Below are 23729 nucleotides of genomic sequence, written 5' to 3'. Positions count from 1 at the left end.
AAGAAGGGAGCACTATAGTAGAAAACGAAATAAAAGTATGGACACAATACAATGTTAAGATTTATTCATGTAAAAACGATGGTTATAAATCCATAAAAATTACTTTGGAAATTGTTTAAGAGAAATGAAGATGGAATTATTCGTGGGTTTAAGATTGAAATAAGTTCCTTTTTACAACAGATAGAAAATGTACGAGTTTGATCTGATAAAATCGTCTTCGAGACTGGACTAAACAATTGCTATAAATCTTAGATATCTTTTTTAGGGCATATTTTAGCTTATTTTTGTTCTGATATTTATCGAAGTACGATTTCATAATTTATTGTCTATCCAATTTGAATTTATTCACAATTCAATGTGAATGGTTTTATTTTCCCCCTTGAAAATAAATTGCATAAACACTGCATAAAATCATTGTAATGCACTAATATAATAACATTAGATTAAATAAGAAGCACTGATGGTCTTTTTCCAATAGAAACAGATTGGCCAACTTAAATCATAAACATTCAAACACCAGCATAATTGGCATAAAAGAGCTAATACATTCTCAGTACTAGGCTCTTTTAGGGGTCAGTGCCTTATAAATTTCTAATTCTCCACTAAGTCAAGCCATATTCTCGATTGGAATATTACTGATTATTTTAATGAAGTTAGTCGTCATCGAATGAAGTGACGTAAATTTATAGAGTTTATATTCATTCTGACCTCTATAGAACAATGCCGGAGAAATTGAAGAGCGTTTTTTCTACTCTTTGAGTGAGCAGTCGTTAGGGTATAGAATGTTGAATCTTCGCAGTGTGCTTTGTATCTTCGCTAGGACTGCAATAATTTCAACTTAAATTAGTTACCTATCCGATGTAGTTTAAAAAACAGACCGACATTTTATTTATTTCTAGTATTTAAAATAATAATAATTCATTTCAACTTTGAAGAAATTGGTTAATTTCAAAATTAAATTAAATTTTTTTTATTAGTATAAATACTTAATTTTGTTATTATATATTTTGTTATTTTATTTAAAATTTAATTTATTTATAAATGATTATTAAATCTCATATTAAAAATTCAATTTGATTAAATTTTTATTAACATTGAAAAAATTCCAATGAGAGGATCAGGGGCATTATTGGATCAAGGTTATCTTAATGGTCGTTGGAGTAGTGTCTCACCTAATGTAATTTATATTCTGGAACGTACTTCGAAGCATTCCGAAGACTTATAATCTCAACAGAAAAAAAAAAATGTATGTATACTTCAAATCGAAGCTACTTTCAGACTTTTAACAATGAAAATTTTCTTCCTAAATTATTTGTGTTCACCGGTCAAAACGTAAAAGTTCTTTAGGAATCATTTTTATTACGTTATGGTTTATTGGTATTTATTAATTACATTGTGTTCCACAAGGCAGGATGAATAAAAAAACCTTAATTTTAAATAGAATGTTTTTTTATATCTTTAAAGATTATCGAAGACCTAAATTTTGACATGACTCTACGCTGAAGAGAAATCTTCTGGGATATAAAGTTATATTTAATTTTTTATGATGTATATAAAAGTTTTTTTTCAATTTTGCTAACAATCTGCTCTGTTTGGAAACAGATATTTTAATATATGACTATACATATCTTTTAATATTTTAAAATTTAATTTAAATTGGATTAAGATTAGCATAAATAATTTTTCTTTTTAATTAAAAGATTAAATTAACAAATTAAATAAATTGAAAAATAATATACAAAAGTAAATTTGTTTAGTTGGTGGATAAGATATATATCAATATTATATACAATACAGTCATACATACATACTATATGTCATACGTATTACTATATGTAATATTTATCTTACATTATTTTTAGTTAGCTTTGATAAGCTGACTAAAATTGATGTAGATTACTTTTGGAGATTTTGTCTTCTCGAACCTATATCATTCTCATCTCATTTGGTCACTTAATAGGACAGTCAGTTAATTATAAACTTTATACAGTTTTAGCTTGAAACCACAAGCTTTAAGTCAAGATTTGAGATTTAGTCCTCACTTGACATGATATAAATATTTTATTTAAAAGGTGTATGCCTATATTTACTCTTTCGATATACGGCCTTCTGTGTGGCCTTCAGTCTGATACATGTAAATATGAGGTAAGACCTAATAAAAAATAATTTAGATATTTCGGTGGTAAATTCGGAAGCTGTCTGAAAAGTACTTAGACTTTAGTTTTTGTAAGAAATTTATAGAAACCGTATTTTTGTTTAAACGAAAAATTGGTGTTAAGAATATTTAATCTATGTAAATAATCTATCTGTCTCACAGGACAAGTTGATATTATTACCAGAAAATAATTCGACTAAGATCGAAATTATTTAATAAGCAAATTAAAGCTTAAGACAAAAACAAACTTTATAAAACGATTGACCAACCCCTTAATTTAGTTTGACTTATCGATCATTTTGTTGTTCATGCTGGAATATATAGGATATAAGTGTGAGATAGGATTCTACTTTATAAAAAAAATTCTGTATCGTTTTATTAGACAACTACCGTCAAAATCTTCTCAATTTGTACTTATTAGAAATGTACTTTCAATGCTATCAACAGTATTTAAGTTTATTCAAAATTGCGACTAATCTATCTACTGTCTTGCTTCGTCTGAGCTACATTTGCTTGGTAATTCTATTCGACATTTCTCAAACCGTTCCTTTAGTTGGAGAGAAAAATCGACATCTCTACTTTTCTATTAAATATGAATAGATGAGCCTGGTAAATCAAAGAATCAATATTGAAAACCAATATTTGACAGTATCTCTCAAGTAGCTCACATTTCTGTTTAATCTACATATTCGTATAAACAAAGTACTAAAGTGACTTGTCTTCGTCTTGTCAAGCGGAATACCAAGAATCGATTTTACTAAATTTAAACGATTTTTTTAATTTATGTTTAAAAAATGGCAAAGTCGACAAAAATATTTATTAAACTTTCGTACTCGTTACTCTTAATTGCAAATATTAATTCATTATAGAATTTTAGGGAAATGAACACAAATGTCAAAAGCGATGTTAAATCTTACATTCTTGTCTTTGGTTTCAGCGACAATCTGTACCATAAATGTCAGTTCCATTAGGCGCAGATGTATTACTGCTTCCATTATGATCATCATATTCTCCATCGATATAACATTCACCACCGTTGCCACCGTTGTCGTGCAGCAATGTTACTTTCGGTGATTGGTGATGGTGGTAGTGATGAGAGAGCTGTTGATAGTCAGATATATTTAGTTTTTCTGGCGTTGAACCAGTATTAACCGCAATTGTTATGTTGCAGTTCGGATGTGCTCGGGTCGAGAGACTTCCACTACTTCCGTGCATTGTCTTCATTTGTGTTGTTTTCAAACCAACATTTGTGGCAGGCACTCCAGTCGTCGTTTGTGCAGCGGCAACGATGATTGCTGGAGAAACATTTAAAGTTGATTTGCTATCGTTGAATTGATGGAGTTGGACATCTTTTCCTTCGGTAGTTAGGTGATGTCTGTTTAGATGGAGCGTTGAATGATGCTCTTTTCGTTCTAAAAAAAGATCAAGTTTTAAACTTTTAATAATGATAATATTAAAAATTAAAAAAAAAAATTAGAATTCTAAACTCTAATTTCTGAATATTTTACTTCACTTTAATTTTTGTGCTGTATTTGATTGCAAATAAATAAATATCTTAAAATGTAATACTTTCACAAATTAAAAAAAAATAAAAAAATTCTCTAACTCGAAGTCTCCATAAGTCACACCTATTCTTTGCAAAATGGTATTTCGAGTCATGGAAGTTTGACTGTATATCCATAAGTATGTAAATAAATATATCTACATAGTAATATGAATGCATAATATGAATGCTATGAATGCATGCTAACCTAAAAGATCTATTGTACGGCTAAGGGTTCAACTAAAACAACTCTTGACTTTTTATAAATTTCGTAATTGCTGTGGGCTTAATTTTACCTATTTGATTTGGGAGTAAGTCTAAGCCTTGCCGCTTGCAATGAATATGTTCTGATGTTTCCTTCTCCTTATGACAGAGTCGACAGAGTTGAAAGCATTACCAGATCAACTTTGATTGGAATGAGGAGTTTATTAGAAATTTTAGAGCGGCTTGGCTGTCCGAAAGAATGCATATTTTCGTACCTCTAGTGCCCCTGCGTAGGCGCTCTCTCGCACATTGCTCTCAGGCATGAACTTCCGTCTGAAAAATGGAACCGATTTTTCTCATTGTGATTGCTATACGGAATTTCGGTACTATAATTTCTGCTTCTGCGCTGCCATCTTTCATTTTGGACTCCTAAGTATATAATTGTAAGCCCTGTTTTAAGATAATTTAATATCTGAAACTAACTTTTCTAACCTTTTTCTTCCACAGATATTTTTAACTTTTACCCGGTATTTTTTATGTTTTATTATTCATAATATAACTTAATAATATAACTTTAATAATATAACTTAAGTGTAAGAATAAATATTAGATTGGCATAGTTTTCATTTTGTTGAGATTACATTGACAAGGAGGATATCTATCCCTTTAAAACACTACTTTAAAGGACCACTAACGATGGGGCGTAATAAAACATCAAAAAGGAATGTTTATATATTCATGTGCAGTAAAGCTTGCATTAAATCATTGGAGAACCTCGATATAAGTGAATCAAGAAAGGTTTATTTTATTTCCCACTTTAAGGTATCACAGCGAGCATCAAGTCTAAACGAGTTTAAGTCATCCTAACAAAAATGATAAGTTTATGATATAGTTGGTGTTACGGAAAATAATATATATTTCATCTATAAATAATTTAATTCTGATTTTCAAACATTTTCTCATTACATCTTTTATGATTCCTATTCTTATACCTATTTTATGATTTTTTACTTTTAATTTTTTCGATTTCATAACATCCATGTAGATAGTGGTTGAAATTACTGTTAAGATTGGGTTAGATTATACCGGCGATTCCTAGGGGATCCACTTAGATCTATTGGCTCATTATATGGGAATAATTCAGAGTTTTAAACCACCTAGAACTTTTGGTGAAGCCCTAAATGTTGTTTAGTGTCAGATCTTGTAATTGATCAAGATCCTCAAGAAAGGGGGCTCTTAAAGTATTAAATCGCCGCCGTGCATGAGCTGGGCAAAACCATATTAAATGAGAGGTAGTCCAATCGTCTTCCCCACAGCTGCGACACAGTTGTTTGAAAGGGAGATTAAATCTTCTAGCATGGTTCCCTAGCTTACAGTGAGCTGTAAGTAAACTTACTAAAAGGCTGATATATCTACGTGGCATCTCAATGAGAATTTTGTGTTTCCCTTTATCGGAACAAGGCCAAATTGCATACAAATGCCTGCATATCGTTGAGTTTTACCACCTTTAAATTAAAATTTTATTAAAACTACTGTTCAAATAGTGTCAATCTGTTTTTCATTGGAGTAGTATATTTTTAAATAGTATCTGGTATCTCACCAACTGAATTGTGAGGGATTAAGTTTAGTGCATAGTGATTAACCATTAAATTTAAGAAGCTCAAATGGTTTAAATATTATTTTTGACATGATGTTTAAATTTTTTTTTAATAAATTTTAAACTTACCTAATGGGGCCAATAACCTTGGTTGCAGAGGCAGCATAAAATCATGTCCAGTAGTTGCGGCGCGTGGTTGCAAACTTTGCATAGGGGGCACCTTGAGATAATCGGCTATACATGTAATAATTAAGATATGAAGTAAATTTAATAATAAAAGTTTGATTTCAAATTAATTCTTATTAATATAATTAACTAAATATTTATAATAAAATAATTAAGAGAAATAATAAAAATATATATCATATTTATTATAATAACAAAATAATTTGGAAGTTTGGTTTGCTAATTAGAACTATCATAAACATTTTTACAAACATTAAAAACTTAATTACTTCTAAATATATACAATCTTATGTCAAATTAAACTACAAACTCCATAAGCAGTTTATTACTCTAAATGAAATAATAAGTACCAGAAAATACCAGGGACAGTGGGAGCTGAGGCTCATTCCATTGATTAGATAAATTAATTTATTATTACATTTCTGTTGACAGACATAAAATGTTGAAGACAATGACAGACATATAATTAACGTGCGATATGTTCGTATAATTATCATAGTATATTGTTGAAACAAAGAATCCTAAGAAACAAAGAACCAAAACCAAAATTTGTTTTGTAAACTTAGACGATTACATATAAAAGTTTTTTTGCTTATATGCAGTCTTTGGATAAAATATAGACCTATTATTGCAGAAAGAAAATTAAAATCTGATCCATTTGGTGTTAATACATATTAAAAAATTAACTGTTAAGCACTATTTTTGGGCATCATTGGGCTGTGGAAATTGGAGTACCGTCGTTAATAATTTTCTAGCACTTTTCTTGATATATGAGTCACCTCCTGTTTGGATAAAATATTTTTATTGAGATTTTTTTTAAATAGAAAATGAACATAGTATAGAAAATAGATAAATAAAAAGTGACAAAAAACTTGGAACTTGAGCATTAAAAGTTTTTGCAGCCTTGTCTACTTGGATATGGACTATAAACAAATTAAAAAATTCGAATATTTTTTGCTAAGATCACTGATGACGAGTACTTGGCAATATCCGAAAAAGCGAAATTTGCTAAAATTGTTGTTATTGTCTTTTCATTTCTATTCGAACCATTTCTATTCATTTCTGTTAGAAATAGCTATACTTCGGGAAAATGTTTTTAACTTCTTTTACGAGTATTAATTTCTATTCGAACCCTGTTAGAAATAGCTATACTTCGGAAAAATGTTTTTAACTTCTTTTACGAGTTTATATGGATTTATGGGTTTTGAGAATTCGCATTTTATATCAATTTTGGTCATGTCAAGGACTGTGTAAATGGTAGAGATTTGAAATTTTTTGTGTTGTGTAGATAATTGTTCGAGTATTTTAGAAATGGTTTCAGTAAATAAAATTGTTTATATACGATTAATAATTTTAAACATTATTTGATCAAAAATGTTTTTGAAAACATACATTGAAAATTTTTTTTTTATTTTTGATTTAAATTTTTTATGAAATTTTTTTAAAAAATTGAACCCGATAGCATTATATAGTATTAATATATTTATAGAGATTTTTAGCGAGATAAGTGTATTTTTATACTAAAAATGAAGTTAAAAAGAAAATTTCATCCAAATCGGAGCTGATGAAATCTATTTCTGTCAAAATCCATTCGTTTTTAAAAGAATGATCCATATATTAAAACAATGCAATAACATCACTGACGGCGGTATTTATATATATAATATAATAAATAATATTATATATATATAATATTATATATTATATTATATTATTATATTAAATTAATTTTTCAAGATGTATTGATACCAAAGAGATCACTTTTAGTTCTTTTTTCTGTATATGTGACGATCTTACCATGAGAATTGTCATTCTAATGGCAATGGTGAACCTCATGGGATCACTTTTAGTTCTTTTTTCTGTACATGTGACGATCTTACCATGAGAATTGTCATTCTAATGGCAATGGTGAGCCTCATGGTATTATGGTGTGGCATTCCGGAAACATGCATTTTCATTGAACACATATGTTGGATATGTGGAATTCTGTGCGGTTATAAGACCTTATATGATGATTTCACAAAAATGACTTAATATAAAGATAGTATTAGCGGATAGATTTATTATTACTTGCTTGCGGAGCATTGAATTCAGAAATGTATCTACTAAATAACACACTCTATAGTACTTTACTATATGTCGTGATTAGCGAGACTATTCTGTAGTGATTTTCAAGATTTTTAAACATTAACAGAAAAAGGTCAGCCACTTTAATAGCTGGATTTATGACTGATTTTTAAAAATAGTTAATATTTAATTTCTTTACTGACGCTTTCAGCTTGAGTACGTGTTTTTTGTGGTTGCCACTAAATTAATAAAATATTGGAAGTGCATACGTAGGCGTTGGTGTGGTAAATATTATTAATAAAAAATACAGAAAAATCCCAAAAGTTCTTTTTTGAATAGTTTATGAGTTCATAACTGAAATTAACTAAAACGGTTTGTGTAATTGTAAAAAAAGTTGTTATAAATATTTAAAAATTAATAGAAGAAAAAAAAATGTGATTAAAACTTGCTATGGTTTGGCTGATGCCTTAATACCCTTCACACAGATAGTGAGGTCAATGGTAAATCAAACATTTACAATTTACTTATGACATTTTTTTTTTGTCATATTGTCGTATTTAAATTGATTTTTGGACGTAAAATGTAATGGTTATTTATACATATGTTCAGTTTTTTTGTGTGCCTGCTTCTTGATGTGGCCAACCAACTTTATACATATATTAATTGGATCTGCCCGGATTCGCAATTATTCGTTATGAAAAATTTCATTCAATTATCCTTGTTAGTAACTATATGCATTTCTGACGCACAAACAAACAGACGGAAGGACATCGCTGAACCGTTTCGTTTGATGTTGAGAAAAATTACAAAAGCTTATCCGTGGTCCTTATATGGGTATCACGGTTCTAGCGCCACATGAAAAATAGGGCTTTTATTAAAGTCATTATTTGTTTAGTTAAAGGTTTGTCATTTTAAAAAATGCAACTGTTTTCAATTCTTGACTGGGTTTAATTGTGAAAACTTACTACAAAAACGGTAACGATTTTTGTGATCGATTTATCTTCAGTGATGGGGCTCATTTTTCGTTTAGTTGATACGTGAAGAAAAAAAATTATCATATCAAAAACAGTGTACGTCCACAAGTAACTGTCGAAATATCTTAGCATCCACAAAACGGATATGTGATGGGTTGGGTAGGATAGGATACTTTTTTGAAAATGATGAAGGCCGGCTTGATGGTGACAATCACATGATTACCAGTTTTTTTGGATATGAAAAAGATGTGGTTTTACCACAACAGTACAATCCATTAGCTACACAACACGTCCCTTTAATTTTCTTATCTGAAAATCTTTCAAATTTCCTACATTTTTTTGAACCACATTTTTCTAGATTTTGTGTAAGATCATCATTCCATTACATAATATTTCTTCAAATAAAAATTTATTTTTGTAAAATATATTTCTTTCTTTTTTGTAAAAATTCAACTTTCTACCTATCATAGTTTTTGAGGGAACTAGGGACAACATAAAATGTCCCATTTTTCATCCAAAATTTGTATGAATCCGGTAGGTTGATTGGGCTTAAATTATATTTAAAAGAAAGACCAAAACTATATTTAAAACTATAAAACTATATTTTAGGAAAATTTCATTTCAATACTTCTACTGGTTTCGAAAATGTTAAATTTTGATCGGATGATTTTTGTTTTGTCACACTGTGCGACTGAACTTGCCATACAATATTGCAAATTGGTAATAACTTTTTTTCTAGAATTGGTCCTGTGAACTGGTCAAACTGTGGTCCTGTGAACTGTTGGTGCGATTTACAGCCTCTCGATTACTTTTTATGGAGATGAGTCTATGTTAAGTCATTGGTTTATGCAGACAACCGACAAACCAGTAACTGTTGAAGCAATGGAAGCCAATGTTCATTCCACTATTGACGCCATACGCTCATATTTATTGCCAATATTTATTGCATATTATTTGACTGGTTAAATGGATCATGCAACCAGTGACAGAGCTAGGCCACTTTCATTACCGAGTTTAAAAATAAATTAATTACAATTAATAATTAATTATATTAAATTAAAATAATGAATTTTTTTAAAACTATATCATAATTTACACCAGCTGCTATATTCGCTGCAATTGATAGAATTGTCCATACAGATAGACAATTTTAACTTGGAGAAGCTTCCTTCAAGATGAGTTGATTTATATCGTTAATAGGATCTGGTGAGTTTGACTTTAAAAGTAGCATTTCCGAATACAGTTAAAAAGGCTGAATGTCTGTGTTTTCACCTTCCCTAAGTATTATACCTGAAGCATTACAATGCTTGAGAAGGTTTTCGTTTAATATACTTTTCATATGATTAGTGTCATATAAAAAACCAAATTGTTCAAAATATCAATTAAGTGTTTTGAGTCGACAATCGGTATCAATTATGATTGCTTCTATCATTGTGGCAAAAAAGCTTACTGTTTGCCGCATTTCAATGGATTTTATAGGTCATAATATGTTTATAACTGAACCATTGTTACTTCTTTGCTGTTCTTTTTTTTTAAATTCAGGTGCAATTAAAAAAACGTCTAAGCTAAATTGTCTAAGTTTTGCAGGAAAAAATATGGTAAATTCCACTTAGAAGAAGTTAAGTGACAGAGGGAAGGTTTGTCGATAGTCATTCTGTCACTTTTAACGCAAAAAAGATTCACAATAAAAATAATCCAGATTGCCAGATTCACCTAATGTCAATTAAATGACAATTACCAAGTCCTAACTGTAACCAACTCTATTAACCATAATTTAGAACTAAATAATTCGTTTCAACAACAAAACAAAATCCTGCATTTCACACAGGACTGCTAACTTATCTGTTTAATTTCGCACGTCATTCATGAATTCAATATAACATCAACAAAATGCAAAAATATCGTTTTTACTGCTTTGATTCTACTCTCCCATCTTGTTTCAGAGAGCGATTTTAAGATCGACTAAACTTTGTTTGAAATTAAAAAAAGTAAATAGATTTTAGGATAAACCCGAGAAACGTTATTGTTGTTCCTGCAGGTTTGCTTAATGAATAAGGAATGTAGGCCTCTTAATTGCAGCTACAGTAAATCTTACTTTCTGAGTTAAAGTACATTTTTAAATGCGTTTATCAAAAACAAACCATGATTTCCAGATTTTACACAGTTGGGACTAACACTAAATATCTCCATTGTTAAAAGGTTCTCTTATTTACGGTATAAGAGACAAACAAAATAATTTTTTCCCTAGCAAGTGGAGTTAATGTTTTAAGAAATATGTACAACTTTTTGCGAGGTCCCTCTGGGCGCAAGGTCGTCGCCGACATCTAGTGTCGCCACTGCATGTAAAAAAACAAATGCCATAATATTATCTAACAGATTATAATAAAAAAAATTTCATTCCAACAATATTTCTGTCTTGTATTATCATTTTAAGTTCTCATGCAGCTAATAAAAGACCCGATAATATCAAATGCAGTCAAACTTCCATAACTCAAACTTCTATAACTCGAATTAAAAAGTGTGCAACAGGGTTTTAGAGAGCAAATTACTTACAATTCTGCTTCCTTAACTCGAACTTCTATAACTCAAATTTCTCTATAACTCGAATAAAAGTACTGTCACATGCCAATAGAAGTGGAGGAAAGCTCATTCTATAAGTCGAATTTTTGTTTTAAGTATGAATCCATTCTGGTGTTAGGGAAAGTCCCTTTTTCTAAACCAAAATTTTAATTTTTTTTCTCTTTTTTGTGCAAATGCGTGGTTTAAATAAATAAAATAACTTTCAATGCGATTCAACGATTATATTGAGCTTGACAATGAAATTTCTTTCCCACAGGTGACGATATTATTGAGCGTATAGCTCTATCTCATTATAGTGGATCCGATTCTAAGCGCAACGGAAAGTGATAATGAAGGTTCGGTGGCTGACATTGTTCGTTAACCTTTCAAGAATGAAGTAGAAGACTTATTTAAAATTCTGAATTTTTATTCGCAAACAAATGATAGTACAACTGTTGATCACTATAGGGCTTAAAATAAATTGAAACCTTTTTTTTCTGAAAATAAGAAAAAAAATTAAAATCCCAAACTCTGATTTCTAAATGTTTCACTTCACTATAACTTCTGTGCTCTAATTGATTTTAAATAAATAAATATCTTAAATTGTAATTCTAGTTTCTTTCAAAAATAAAAAAAAAATAAAAAAATTCCCTAACTCGAAGTCTCCATAATCAGTCTCCATAACCATCGAGTCGACCATTTCTTTCTTGGCAAAATGGTACTTCGAGTTATGGAAGTTTGACAGTAATGTGAATTTGCTATAAATACAGAAAATAAAAATTTCCTAAAAGATAAATATGTAGATAAAAAAATATTATTTTAAATTCATGGAACCATTGAATAACTTTCTTCTTCTAAAAATAAATAAAATACATCTTGAGTCTTGCTCACTAAGTTCTCAGCATATCAAACTACAGTGCGTTAACAGCACCTTTTCAAAAACATAGAAATATAAAGACATGTAATTTGCCTCTGTTAAAAAAATCATGAATTCTGAAAAGGTACACGCAATGGGAAAAACATGTCTGTTCAAACATATAAACAATCGAACTTATTATTTTATGTATGATCAATATTTTGTTAGGGAAGTCAGCAATCAAACCAATAGCGAACATGTTGTATTTTGCTTGGACAAAATCATATAGAAAAAACTCTAATATCAGAGCAAATGCACACATAGCTTCTAGTTCATGCGTATGTAAGTTTCTTGGTAAATTTTTTCTACTCTTCTTTTTATTGCACATTTACTAAATATATATGCATGGGTAGGTGAGACAATATTTTTGAATGTGATGCTTGGATTTTGTTTGTGTGCTTTTTTTTCCTTAAAATGTATGACTGGCTTCGTGTGCATGAAATACACAAGTCTTCCAAATTATTTAAAATTTGATTTTTGCTGAAATTTTATACTGGCTTCATACTAAAATATGATGTTTGCCTATGACATGATGTGAAAACACCGGAGTAGCGCAACCACAGTTGTTATTAGTGTAAATGCTCTTAATATGTTTGGCTGTCAAGACTCGGCTATGCCATACAGTAACACTAGGTTCATGAAGAATATTCATAAACACCATATTATACAATAATTTATTATTATGTCTTATATATTAAGTTTTTATTATTATATTCTTATATCATATACAATAGAATTATTAACTAAATTTTATTACTTATATTATATAGACTACAACTATAAACCTTAGATAACTAATTATACATTAACTTAAATTAACTAGAACTATTAACTAAATTTAATTACATATTACTTATAACTATTTAAAATAAAATTACTTATATAAGGGTGAATAATATTATTTATTGTTAATTTTTCTAATCATTCATAAATATTATTAGACTAATATTTTTACATAAATATATTTTTACATAAACTTATTTTAAACAGTTATAAGTAATATGCAATTATAAATTTAGTTAATACTTCCAGTTAATTTAAGTTAATGTATAATTAGTTATCTAAGGTTTATAGTTGTAGTCTATATAATATAAGTAATAAAATTTAGTTAATAATTCTATTGTATATGATATAAGAATATAATAATAAAAACTTAATATATAAGACATAATAATAAATTATTGTATAATATGGTGTTTATGAATATTCTTCATGAACCTAGTGTTACTGTATGGCATAGCCGAGTCTTGACAGCCAAACATATTAAGAGCATTTACACTAATAACAACTGTGGTTGCGCTACTCCGGTGTTTTCACATCATGTCATAGGCAAACATCATATTTTAGTATGAAGCCAGTATAAAATTTCAGCAAAAATCAAATTTTAAATAATTTGGAAGACTTGTGTATTTCATGCACACGAAGCCAGTCATACATTTTAAGGAAAAAAAAGCACACAAACAAAATCCAAGCATCACATTCAAAAATATTGTCTCACCTACCCATGCATATATATTTAGTAAGTGTGCAATAAAAAGAAGAGTAGAAAAAATTTACCAAGAAACTTACATACGCATGAACTAGAAGCTATGTGTGCATTTGCTCTGATATTAGAGTTTTTTTCTATATGATTTTGTCCAAGCAAAACACAACATATTCGCTATTGGTTTGATTGCTGACTTCAGTAACAAAATAGCATTGATCATACATAAAATAATAAGTTCGATTGTTTATACGTTTGAACAGACATGTTTTTCCCATTGCGTGTACCTTTTCAGAATTCATGATTTTTTTAACAGAGGCAAATTACATGTCTTTATATTTCTATGTTTTTGGGAGGGTGGATTTTACATGCATTACATATACAATAAATGTGCTGTAAATTTATATAAAAATACTTAATTAACACACTTACATCTAATAACCATGGGGCCGCTCACCATAAACGATGTTTGCACTGTGGTTGTTGCTTTCATAACAGCAGCCAGAGGCACTTGTGGCTCTTGCATGCCAAGTCCAATAACGTTAACGCTCTTAACGTTGCCTTTGCATACAGTTCACGTTGTTTTTGTTTACGTTTACATTTACGTTTGCGTTTACGTTTACGTTTATGTTAGCAGGTACGTTTATGCCAGTGGTTATATGCATTTTTTATTTATTTAAAAAGCGAACAACACCAACAACAAACAACATTGACAACCAAATCATAGACATACATACATACAATACAAAATAAAAAGCAAAAACATATACATTTACAAAATTATTATATATATATGTAAAATTTCTGTTTTTTTTTTTTTAAATTAATCGCTAGCAAAATAGATGTTTTTTTTTAATTACCAATTTTCGCACTTCCAAACGTGTCTTTAAAAGTGGGTTGCCCAGGTGTGCTTGCAGATGTGCTTGATGCTAAATTGGTCGCAGCAGGAGTTTGTTTGATGGCATTTGCACGTCCACGTGGTGGAAGACAGTGTTCACGTTTTCGTCTTGGTTGCTCGACAGGCAGTACTCGTCGGCGTTTCTTTGGTAATTTGGAACGCGCCTATGAAATGAACGATTTTTATATAGTCTTTATTTTAACAATAATAATAATTAAAAGTATTTTAACACCTATTAATTTATATATACCATAGAAACTACTTATAAAAACACCTGATATAACCTCCAACTGAATTAAACGACTGTTTAATAAAATCAAATTTGTTTTGCCCTTTACTCATACTTATAGTGACCAGATTCAGTCAGTGCTTTTGATACGGTCGTAACCGGCTTGACTGAATATTACTTAAATTGTTTTTTTTTTATCACTAAGGGAGAGGTCAGGAAATGAGCGCGCAGACGAGCTTGCTGGTCGCCTCTTCTAGGAAAACCCTTTTTTCAATCCTTGCCCCTGCCAGCTATGGTCGTAGGTTGATTTATGATCATTTTTTTGTGACAAGCAAATATTGAGCAGTTAGGTCAAGGGTTACATGCCCAATCTATTTTGAATGTACAACCTCTGACTTATTACACAGGAGCAAATCTGGGGTAATTAGGTTAATATTTGTCTTTACACGGAAATGGAGCATAGAACGGCACGGTACTAGACTTAGCCTACCACGTACTATCTCCTGCAATGCGTGCCTACCAGCTATCGAAGAAAAGACACCAGAACACCTGCTATGTCTATGTTTCTTGGGACTCCCTTTATCAACACACTCTGCGATATCTCTAGTCTTAACATTGGTCAGATTCTTGCCTATATAAATGTCTCTACCTCTACCTTGGTTCTATCTTGATCTTGTCCTTACTACTCATTATTATGACGATATGTGGATTCGAAACGGTTGCCTTAGCTAATTGAGGAGAGTTCGGTTCTCTCTCTACCGCAACTAACTATAATTTTTTGTATCATTTATTTAAACGAAATATAATATATAATAACATATCAGTTATTGCGACCATATTTAAATTAAATTTTAGTTCTGACTACTAGTTATAACGACTAAAAAAAAATTTTTTTTTTGTTACTTATCACTTATTATTAAAATCAATTCTATGTCGATTACAAGGACGCAAAGGTTATACCGACCAGATTTAGTCGGTCCCTTCAATGTCGTTACAGCTATATAATTGAAAACTATTTGGTAACAATTTTTTAACTCGTTTTTACTTACTTGTGTATGAGAGTAAAACATTGAAAAGTTGCTAACGATTACAGGTACTGGTAGTGCTATTGTTAGGACACCGGCTAATGCACATAGTGCGCCAACAAACATGCCTGGATAAGTTTTCGGAGCCACATCACCGTAGCCAACTGTGGTCATCGTGACTATAGCCCACCATAGCCCCAACGGTATGCTCTTAAATTGGTTGTCTGGATTATCCTTCAAAAGAAATAAGCATATTTGATATACGTTAAAACTAAAAATAAAACAGAAATATTGTTGTAAACACGTTGAATATTCACCAGTTACACTTGATTTAGTATATTTTCATAAATGGGGCTTGAGCTTAACAACCTTTTGGGTAATACCTGTTTGGTTCGTTAAAATCATGATAATAGTTTGTCGAAATTTTTTCTACAAATTGCTTCTCCGATTGCAGATCGGAGATAATACAAACTTAATTTTAGGCTTTAATTTATTAGATATGTTCTCAAGTCAACTTCTAATAAACTAAAATCATCTATAACTGCATGAATTGTCGTTATCTTTCAACCATCGTATTTGTCCTTTATGATCGAAACTTCAATCGGGACTTCAATTTAACGAAGATACCAAAAATTTACCAGAGTGAGGATTTTACAAAAAATATTGTTAGTCACAAAAATTAAATACAAAATTAAAATATTTGTAAGCACCCATTACAATTCTAATAACAAAATATAACAAAAATAATCATTACCAAACTATATAGATGTTTGGGCTCAGCACTATAACTCGTTTACTCGATCAGTTTACTCGTTAAAAAGAAACGTAATACATATAAGGTATATACATATATATGTATATATAGCATATATATGATCTATATATGATATATATGATATATATATGATAATGTTGATCTAGAATATATTCATATATAGACTTCGGAAACATCTGATTGAAGAAAGTAAAAATATATATATACATATACATTTTGATAATGATAATATATGTCGCAATTATAATGTTGATCTAGAATATATTCATATATAGACTTCGGAAACATCTTATCGAAGAAAGTAAAAATACCAAGTTATAAAAAATTGTTTAAAAAAAAACAAAATACTCTAAAATTAAAAGGAACCAGAACAGAGATATATTAAAAGCAATAGTATAAATGAATTAATTTAAAATTGAAAAAGTTGATGGTAGAGTTGCTAGGATTTTAAGGTTTATCTTACAATTTGATTGGGAAATACTCTTATATCTTGAACCTGTCATAGGTATTAATTAATTTTACTTTTTTAAAAGAACACACCCATCACTAAAAAATCCATTAACAATTTTTATGAAAACATCAAGCCAAGAGGATCGAAATATATATGTCATATTAATAATGAAGCGGTTTTTATGAACTTACCTGTAATTTTTCAGCATAGTAGGCTAAGCTTGCAAAAAAAACAATACCAAGCACTAAAAAGAACACTAGAAGCGTTAATTCTTTTGCTGACGCCTTAAAGGTATGTATTAGTATACGTAAGCCAGGCGAATGCCTAGTTAACTTGAACAATCGCATAATGCGCACTATGGAGAAAGCTTCTAAAAGTCCCGTATATTCACCCATACGTTGCATGACATCCGTATAGAAGCTTAGTGTGGCAGTGAAATCAATTATATTTACAGGAGATTTGATAAACTGCCAAATATTTGGAGAAACCTTAAAAAAATTATGACAAACAAAAGATGTTGTATTTATTTTATAAACTATATTAAGACATTTTTATTTATTACTTACAATCATTCTTATGATGACTTCAACAAAAAACCAAACATTGCAAACAAGTTCAACATAAAAGAATGCCTCGTGTGGTTGGCCATACGATTCATGCCAGCCATGGGCATGCCGGTCACTGCCCAACAACTTCTGTTCAATGAAACGATTAATACTACTAACATTTGTACCGAGTAAATAGCGTTTCAGGCGTTTACGATTAAATGCTCCACCTTTTAATGATAATGATGCTATGGGTTGTTCATGGGGTGTCAGACTTATATTGGCCGTATGTGTATAATTGATAACCTTAAAATTGGGCATATTAGGTATATTATCGGCACTTATTCTCTTTGCGGAATCGAACATGGGCGGCATGTTTTGATGCTGAGGTAAATTTGGCATATTATCTGTAGTTAGTGGAGTATTGGTGGGAAAATTTACTCGAAAACCCGGGTGAGTTTTTAGGCAAAATGATATCACAGAAACAAATATAAAAAAAACTGACATACTGGCTACAATCTGTAAAAAGTGAGAATGCAAATTATTATACAAAATTATAATTAATGCTAGTTAGTAAGGTATAGTTAACATACCTTGGCACCTGTTGAACTTGATGGTTCATCGAATAAAGCCCAAATTTTTGGTTTTATTCGCTGCCAACAATTTAACTGCCCATTGCTCAATGCATCCTCAAATCCAAATAAGTGCGCTATTTGCTCTTCCGATGGTTTTTCATTTTCAATATCTAATTTATCCAAAATTGCTAAAGTATTCTGTGTACAATTGATTAAGATTATTTATATGATAATAGAAGAATATTACTAATGCTTACTTGGGTGTCACGATGTATGCTGTAGGTGGACCAACAGCATGGTTCTACCTGATTTGAATCAAGACCCCAAAATTCAAGCTCTTCTTCAAAGAGTGGTCCACAAACGTCAGTTGGGTAGTGTAATTTGCCAGTCCTGAGATAAAAGGAGATAATTTTTAACAAAACATGTGATAGGAGAATATCACAAATATATATATTCGTATGCCAAAATGTATGAATTCTTAATAGGACCACATAATTATTAACATTATCTAAAATATTTAGATCATCATTTAGTCAGCTGTGGTGTTTAGAAGAGAGTTCGATTTTTTGTTAGCAGCCTTGGTAAAGGCATAAATGAAATAGGATTCTTTTGATAATTCGTTTTTTCTCTTTAATTTCGGACTCTCCGTGCTATCGTCTCAGTTAGCATATGCCTATCGCTGCCAATATATTTTATGGACTAGACAGGTGTGAAAACTTACACAATTACAGTTAGTAAAGTGGTAGGTTTTCTACTAATATTAGTAATTATAAGAAAATGACTAAACAATGAATCTTATACACTGAAGTTTGACACTTTGCTGTTGACAATATAAAGATCACTATATATTGTCCAAGATATAGCTATTATATTAAAGAAAATTCTTCGTAGCTGACGATCTACTAAATCTAGTATATAGTATCTTTAGTTTAGACAAGAATTTCGTCGAGGTGAATTAGTCTTGATAGAATATACTATTTCCTATGATATATAAGTTCATTCCAATTGAAGAAACACGCTGCTAGGTTTACATACTTCACTAGTTTAAATGTGATTGTCTGTTCTGTGTCCTACAGATATGGATAGTGCGATTTGTATATATAAAATATTGAGTTATTTCAAAAGAATATTTTTGTTCTATGAAAATTATAATGAAAATCTTTACGATAATCTGATTATATTAAACAATCACGTTTTTAAAAGGTGAGATTCCAATTTATATTTTTTGCTTGTAGAAGTTACGATGATTTCGAAATAAGTGAAATATCAGGCAAATATCAGATAAAAAAGTTAAAGACGCTGCAAAAATATAGCGAACCTTTTTTGCTGTAAGGATGCTATGAGAGAATGCTGGAACTATGAAGGGTTTGCTTAATTTTTTTATGGAAAATTCGATGTAAAAGATGTACCTCGATCTGTTCGACTTATCACTAAAAAAGTCGTTAAAATTTTGCAACTTGTAAAGGAAAACCAACCCGCAAGTTGTGAGGAGTTAGCGTGTGACTCTCGATGTTTGGGTACCACATGAATTAACTAACTCAAAGAAATTTGATTTGTCGAATAGCTATTAGTGAAACGCTACTGAAATGCAACAATATCGAACCATTTCACAAAATTATTATGGGCGATAAAAAATGCATTAAATACAATAATATCCAATGCAAATAATCGTGGTTAAAGACTGGTGACAACAAACAAGGTTATGTTTAGTGTTAGGTGAGATTTGAAGAAAGTTGTCTATTATGAGTTGTTTCATCTTTGTCCAATGGTTAATTGGTCCTCTACTGCTTACAACCCGATAGCTTGAAGAGCGATCAGAATTGACCAATAGAAAAGGAGCTGTGTTTCAACATCACAATGCTAAGTCGTCTGATTATCATTTATTTTGGTCCTTGCCAAAAATTGATCAACCACTGAAAATCACTTGGCCAAGTTTTCTATTGGTAAATCGCAGAACTTTTACATCAATAGAATTTTAAGTTATAAAAATAATGGCAAAAGGTCGCAAATAATAATGGCCAATATATACTTTATCAAAATTAATTTTTATGGAAAGGTTTCAAACAGTAGTGAACAACAATGCTTTTTATTGTTTCGAGTATTGTCAGATACTCCTTATTAGTGGTTTTTTGAAAATATTTCTTATATTTAATGATTCGTAAATAGCTTTTTGAGACTGCAAGTATCAAGAGTTGAATTCATATCCTGCGAAATTTGAAAGTCAGAGTCAGTGTTTATTAGCCAAGTGACCCAAATATAAATATTAAATAATGTAAAATTAATCAATGAAACCGATTTTTTGTTCATAAACGCTCCATAAAATATTGGCCACTATTATATTATTCACTATATTACAATAACATAGCTATAGAGTTTGTTTTGCTTTCTTACCTGTAATAATTAAGTATCTGTGTAAACACGCCTGGATGACGATCGAAAAAATATTCATTGAGCACTGGATCATAATTTGCGAGTGCTTCAGTTAGACGAGATAAACGTGTGGCAGGTATCTTTTTCAGTGTAGCTTTATAAGTTTCATATCTGCAATAAAATCATAGAAAACTATCTTTAGTAACTCTCAAAAGAAAAACAAATAAAAATCATACTATCTGTATTAGAAAATATATGGCTTAGTTTTTTAATCCAATAGAAGTGATCTTTTAGTATTATCATTTGACTATTGCATGCTATCGTATCCATCTCATCGAAGACTTTCTTTCATTTAAGCTGTATTCAGAAAAATCTTAATATTTTTGGTATCGATGTTTAAACACTCTGATTTGTGGTTTAGTCCTGTGTGAAAAATTTTTCCTGTACTATACAAAAGGATGTAAGGATGATCCATACACAGCCTTTCTTTGTCGGCTGTCGAAACTCTGCACCCTATGCTTATTAAGAAGGCAGATGATAATTGGATTATAACTCCAATAATTGAATTTAAAAGTGCTTATCTTCTCAGTATATTTTGAAAATAAGAATTGTATACATCGGTAGCCTTCTCAGTGAAACCATTTGTGGTGATTTCCATACGTAAAATCCTATTATCACTACAATTCTTGCTTTTAAAACTGATCTCTTCAGATTCAGGAGATATTTGCGCTTCTTCCCTGAATATTACGGTAAAAAGAGTTTTGTACACCGAGAACCTTCACAGTTATTTGTGATTAGTTCCATACGTAAAGTCCGATTACTTTGATAATCAATCAAGTTATTGCTTTTAAAACTGATCTCATAGGATTTACGAGAAATTTCCTCTTCTGCTCTGAATATTTTGAAAAGTAGAGTTATGTGTATTGTTACCATTTCCAGATAAACCACTTTTGGTTAACTCTATTGGTAAAGTGCAATTTATTAAAAATTATGTAGTGATTAGACTTCACTGACTTTACGAGTTGGTTGCAGTTCAAATGGTTACCTCGAGGCGGTTTCCTAAGTCAACTCATTCACCACTTTATTCCCATCAAACCCTCTGTCTTTAGGTATCTGGATAGTTGGAGCAGAATAGTTTTGTACAACGCTAGGTATCTACAGTATATAGTATCGTTGGTTGCCTACAGTACAAAGTGTATTAAAATATGATTGACTTTTACATAGAATATAGCAAATTATTTGTTTTTTGTTTCTATAACTATCTGCAAGTACAGTGGAAGCTATTGTAGTTAAATGGTCATTCTCATAAACAGTTAACTCTCTTAATTGTACCGGCAACATTGCATGGTACAGTCCTATGCGAGTATAAGTTCTATCAAATGGGCAGTTTTTTTTACCTAAGTAGACACTAGTCCCGTTTGTGTCCGGTTAGTTTCTTCTGAATATATATGTTTTCAATTTAATTTTAAAATTAATTAAAAGTAAGACAATAGTTATCATAATGATTTTAACTGGTTATGTCTACAAACGAAAATAGTTTCCCCCTGAGTTTCAATATACGATCAAATATTCTTCTGTAACTAAAAATTATATTCTATTTGTTGTCGTGATGAAAGAGTCCTTGTGAGCTCAACGAGTAATAAAAAATTAATTTTGTTCTGTTGAATTTTCTAAGCACAAAAATGTAATGGAAAAGTGATTGTCTTTATGTGAAATAAGGCTGAATTACAATAAAAACAATGCATTTAATGCCCTGAACAGCACGAGCTCGAGTTGATTGAAATGCATGCACTCAAATGCCATAAGAATTTGTCGTTGTGCCCATTATGCAACTGCCATCGTTTGCATTTAAATCGGCACGCATATTGCTGCCCAATCCAGTAGGCCGCATCCGTAGAAGTAAAAACAAAAAATATTTCAAAGATACTCGCTCTTACGTGTGTGTTGAAATATGCATTAACGATGGCCGCCGCACGCCCTACCTTGTGAACGGCTTAGCATACTCTCGAGTCGATGTGAATGACACCCATGAGAAGTTTTTAGGCTGCATATCCTGCCATAAATAATTCAGATGTGTACTTTCTTGTGCATTTTTCTTGCTTTCGCCGCTTCTGCATTTGTTCACGATTTCTGAATGAAATGCATCAGAGTGAATTGCTTGTAGATGTTCCATTAAAGCTTCTCCAACATATTTAAAGCAACTTTTACAAAGACGAACGAATATAAATATTTTAAGTATCAAAGAAATGTGAAATAAATGAGTGACTCGTTTCGTATTCAGATACCAGTCAGTTACTCATTTTTAATATGGCATTTTAGGTAGATTTTTGTTTAATTTCATGACATGAAAGCATATGTTATTCCGTTTAGTTAGATCAAGCATAATAATAGGTTTTCAAAAATGTTGCCTCTAAAGAAAGCCAACAAAACCAAGTCCCAGAGGAAGGTCACTAAAAAAATTTCATAAATGCTATCCTCATACTGTATTAACTGTATTAACCAAATAAAAAACTTTAAACCTTTTAGGGATTGCGAGAGAAATAAAATAATTTCTTTGCAATATAATAATTAAAATAATAACACCTACATAGTTACACCTATTTAGATATTTCATCTAAGTAAGATTTAATTAAAAGAGATTCATGTTTAACGTCTGTTTTGAGGAAACAAACTAAATTTTTAATAAAAAGTAATGTTTTCAATAGAAAGGCTTTTAACGAGCAGTAGTGAAATAGCAACAAAAATATTTTTTTCAAATATTATTTTTAATACAAACAGTTTAAAATTAGATTAGATTTGAATTTTGTAATTTTAATTTCAAAAATAAAATAAGAAAATATGATTAAAGGATATACTTAGATTAGCGGAATTCGAACGTCTCCATCATCTTACTCTACAACTGTAGTTCAAGTGACCCCGGTCACAAAGTTTACCACTAGTCCAAACCCTACCCCCTTCATTTACTTTTCACTCCATCCTGCGCTACACCCATGCTTTTTGGCTTAGATAAACCTAGTCTACTAGGTATTAAACCTTTTGCTCCTATCACCCTTTCTCAATCTCTCTCTGATTACTGAAATAAGTTTCGACAAAATGGCAAATCTGCTCCATTCATTCCTAAGAGCTGGTTTTAGTGGGTTTAAGTCTCACATCGTGGCTTTTGGTGGTTTCCACCTA

General features: G+C 30.4%; 1 protein-coding gene across 1 annotated transcript in view; it reads right to left on the bottom strand.

Annotated features, from left to right (window-relative positions):
- Nucleotides 1–3002: 3002 nt before the first annotated feature.
- LOC119662058 (potassium voltage-gated channel protein Shaw) overlaps nt 3003–23729 on the bottom strand; it is a 39193-nt gene continuing 18466 nt past the window's right edge. The window contains exons 3-11 of the mRNA XM_038071601.1: nt 20574–20723; nt 18440–18572; nt 18201–18380; nt 17629–18126; nt 17254–17550; nt 15861–16070; nt 14545–14746; nt 5629–5733; nt 3003–3567 (exon numbers count right to left, since the gene is read on the bottom strand). Coding sequence (XP_037927529.1) covers nt 3089–3567; nt 5629–5733; nt 14545–14746; nt 15861–16070; nt 17254–17550; nt 17629–18126; nt 18201–18380; nt 18440–18572; nt 20574–20723 — 2254 coding nt within the window. The 3' untranslated portion in view covers nt 3003–3088. The remainder of the gene's footprint in view (nt 3568–5628; nt 5734–14544; nt 14747–15860; nt 16071–17253; nt 17551–17628; nt 18127–18200; nt 18381–18439; nt 18573–20573; nt 20724–23729) is intronic.

The sequence above is a fragment of the Teleopsis dalmanni genome, chromosome X, assembly GCF_002237135.1.
Source record: "Teleopsis dalmanni isolate 2A chromosome X, ASM223713v2, whole genome shotgun sequence".
NCBI lineage: Eukaryota > Metazoa > Arthropoda > Insecta > Diptera > Diopsidae > Teleopsis > Teleopsis dalmanni.
Note: the sequence above shows the minus strand (reverse complement) of the source record. Positions and strands in the feature narration are given on the sequence as shown.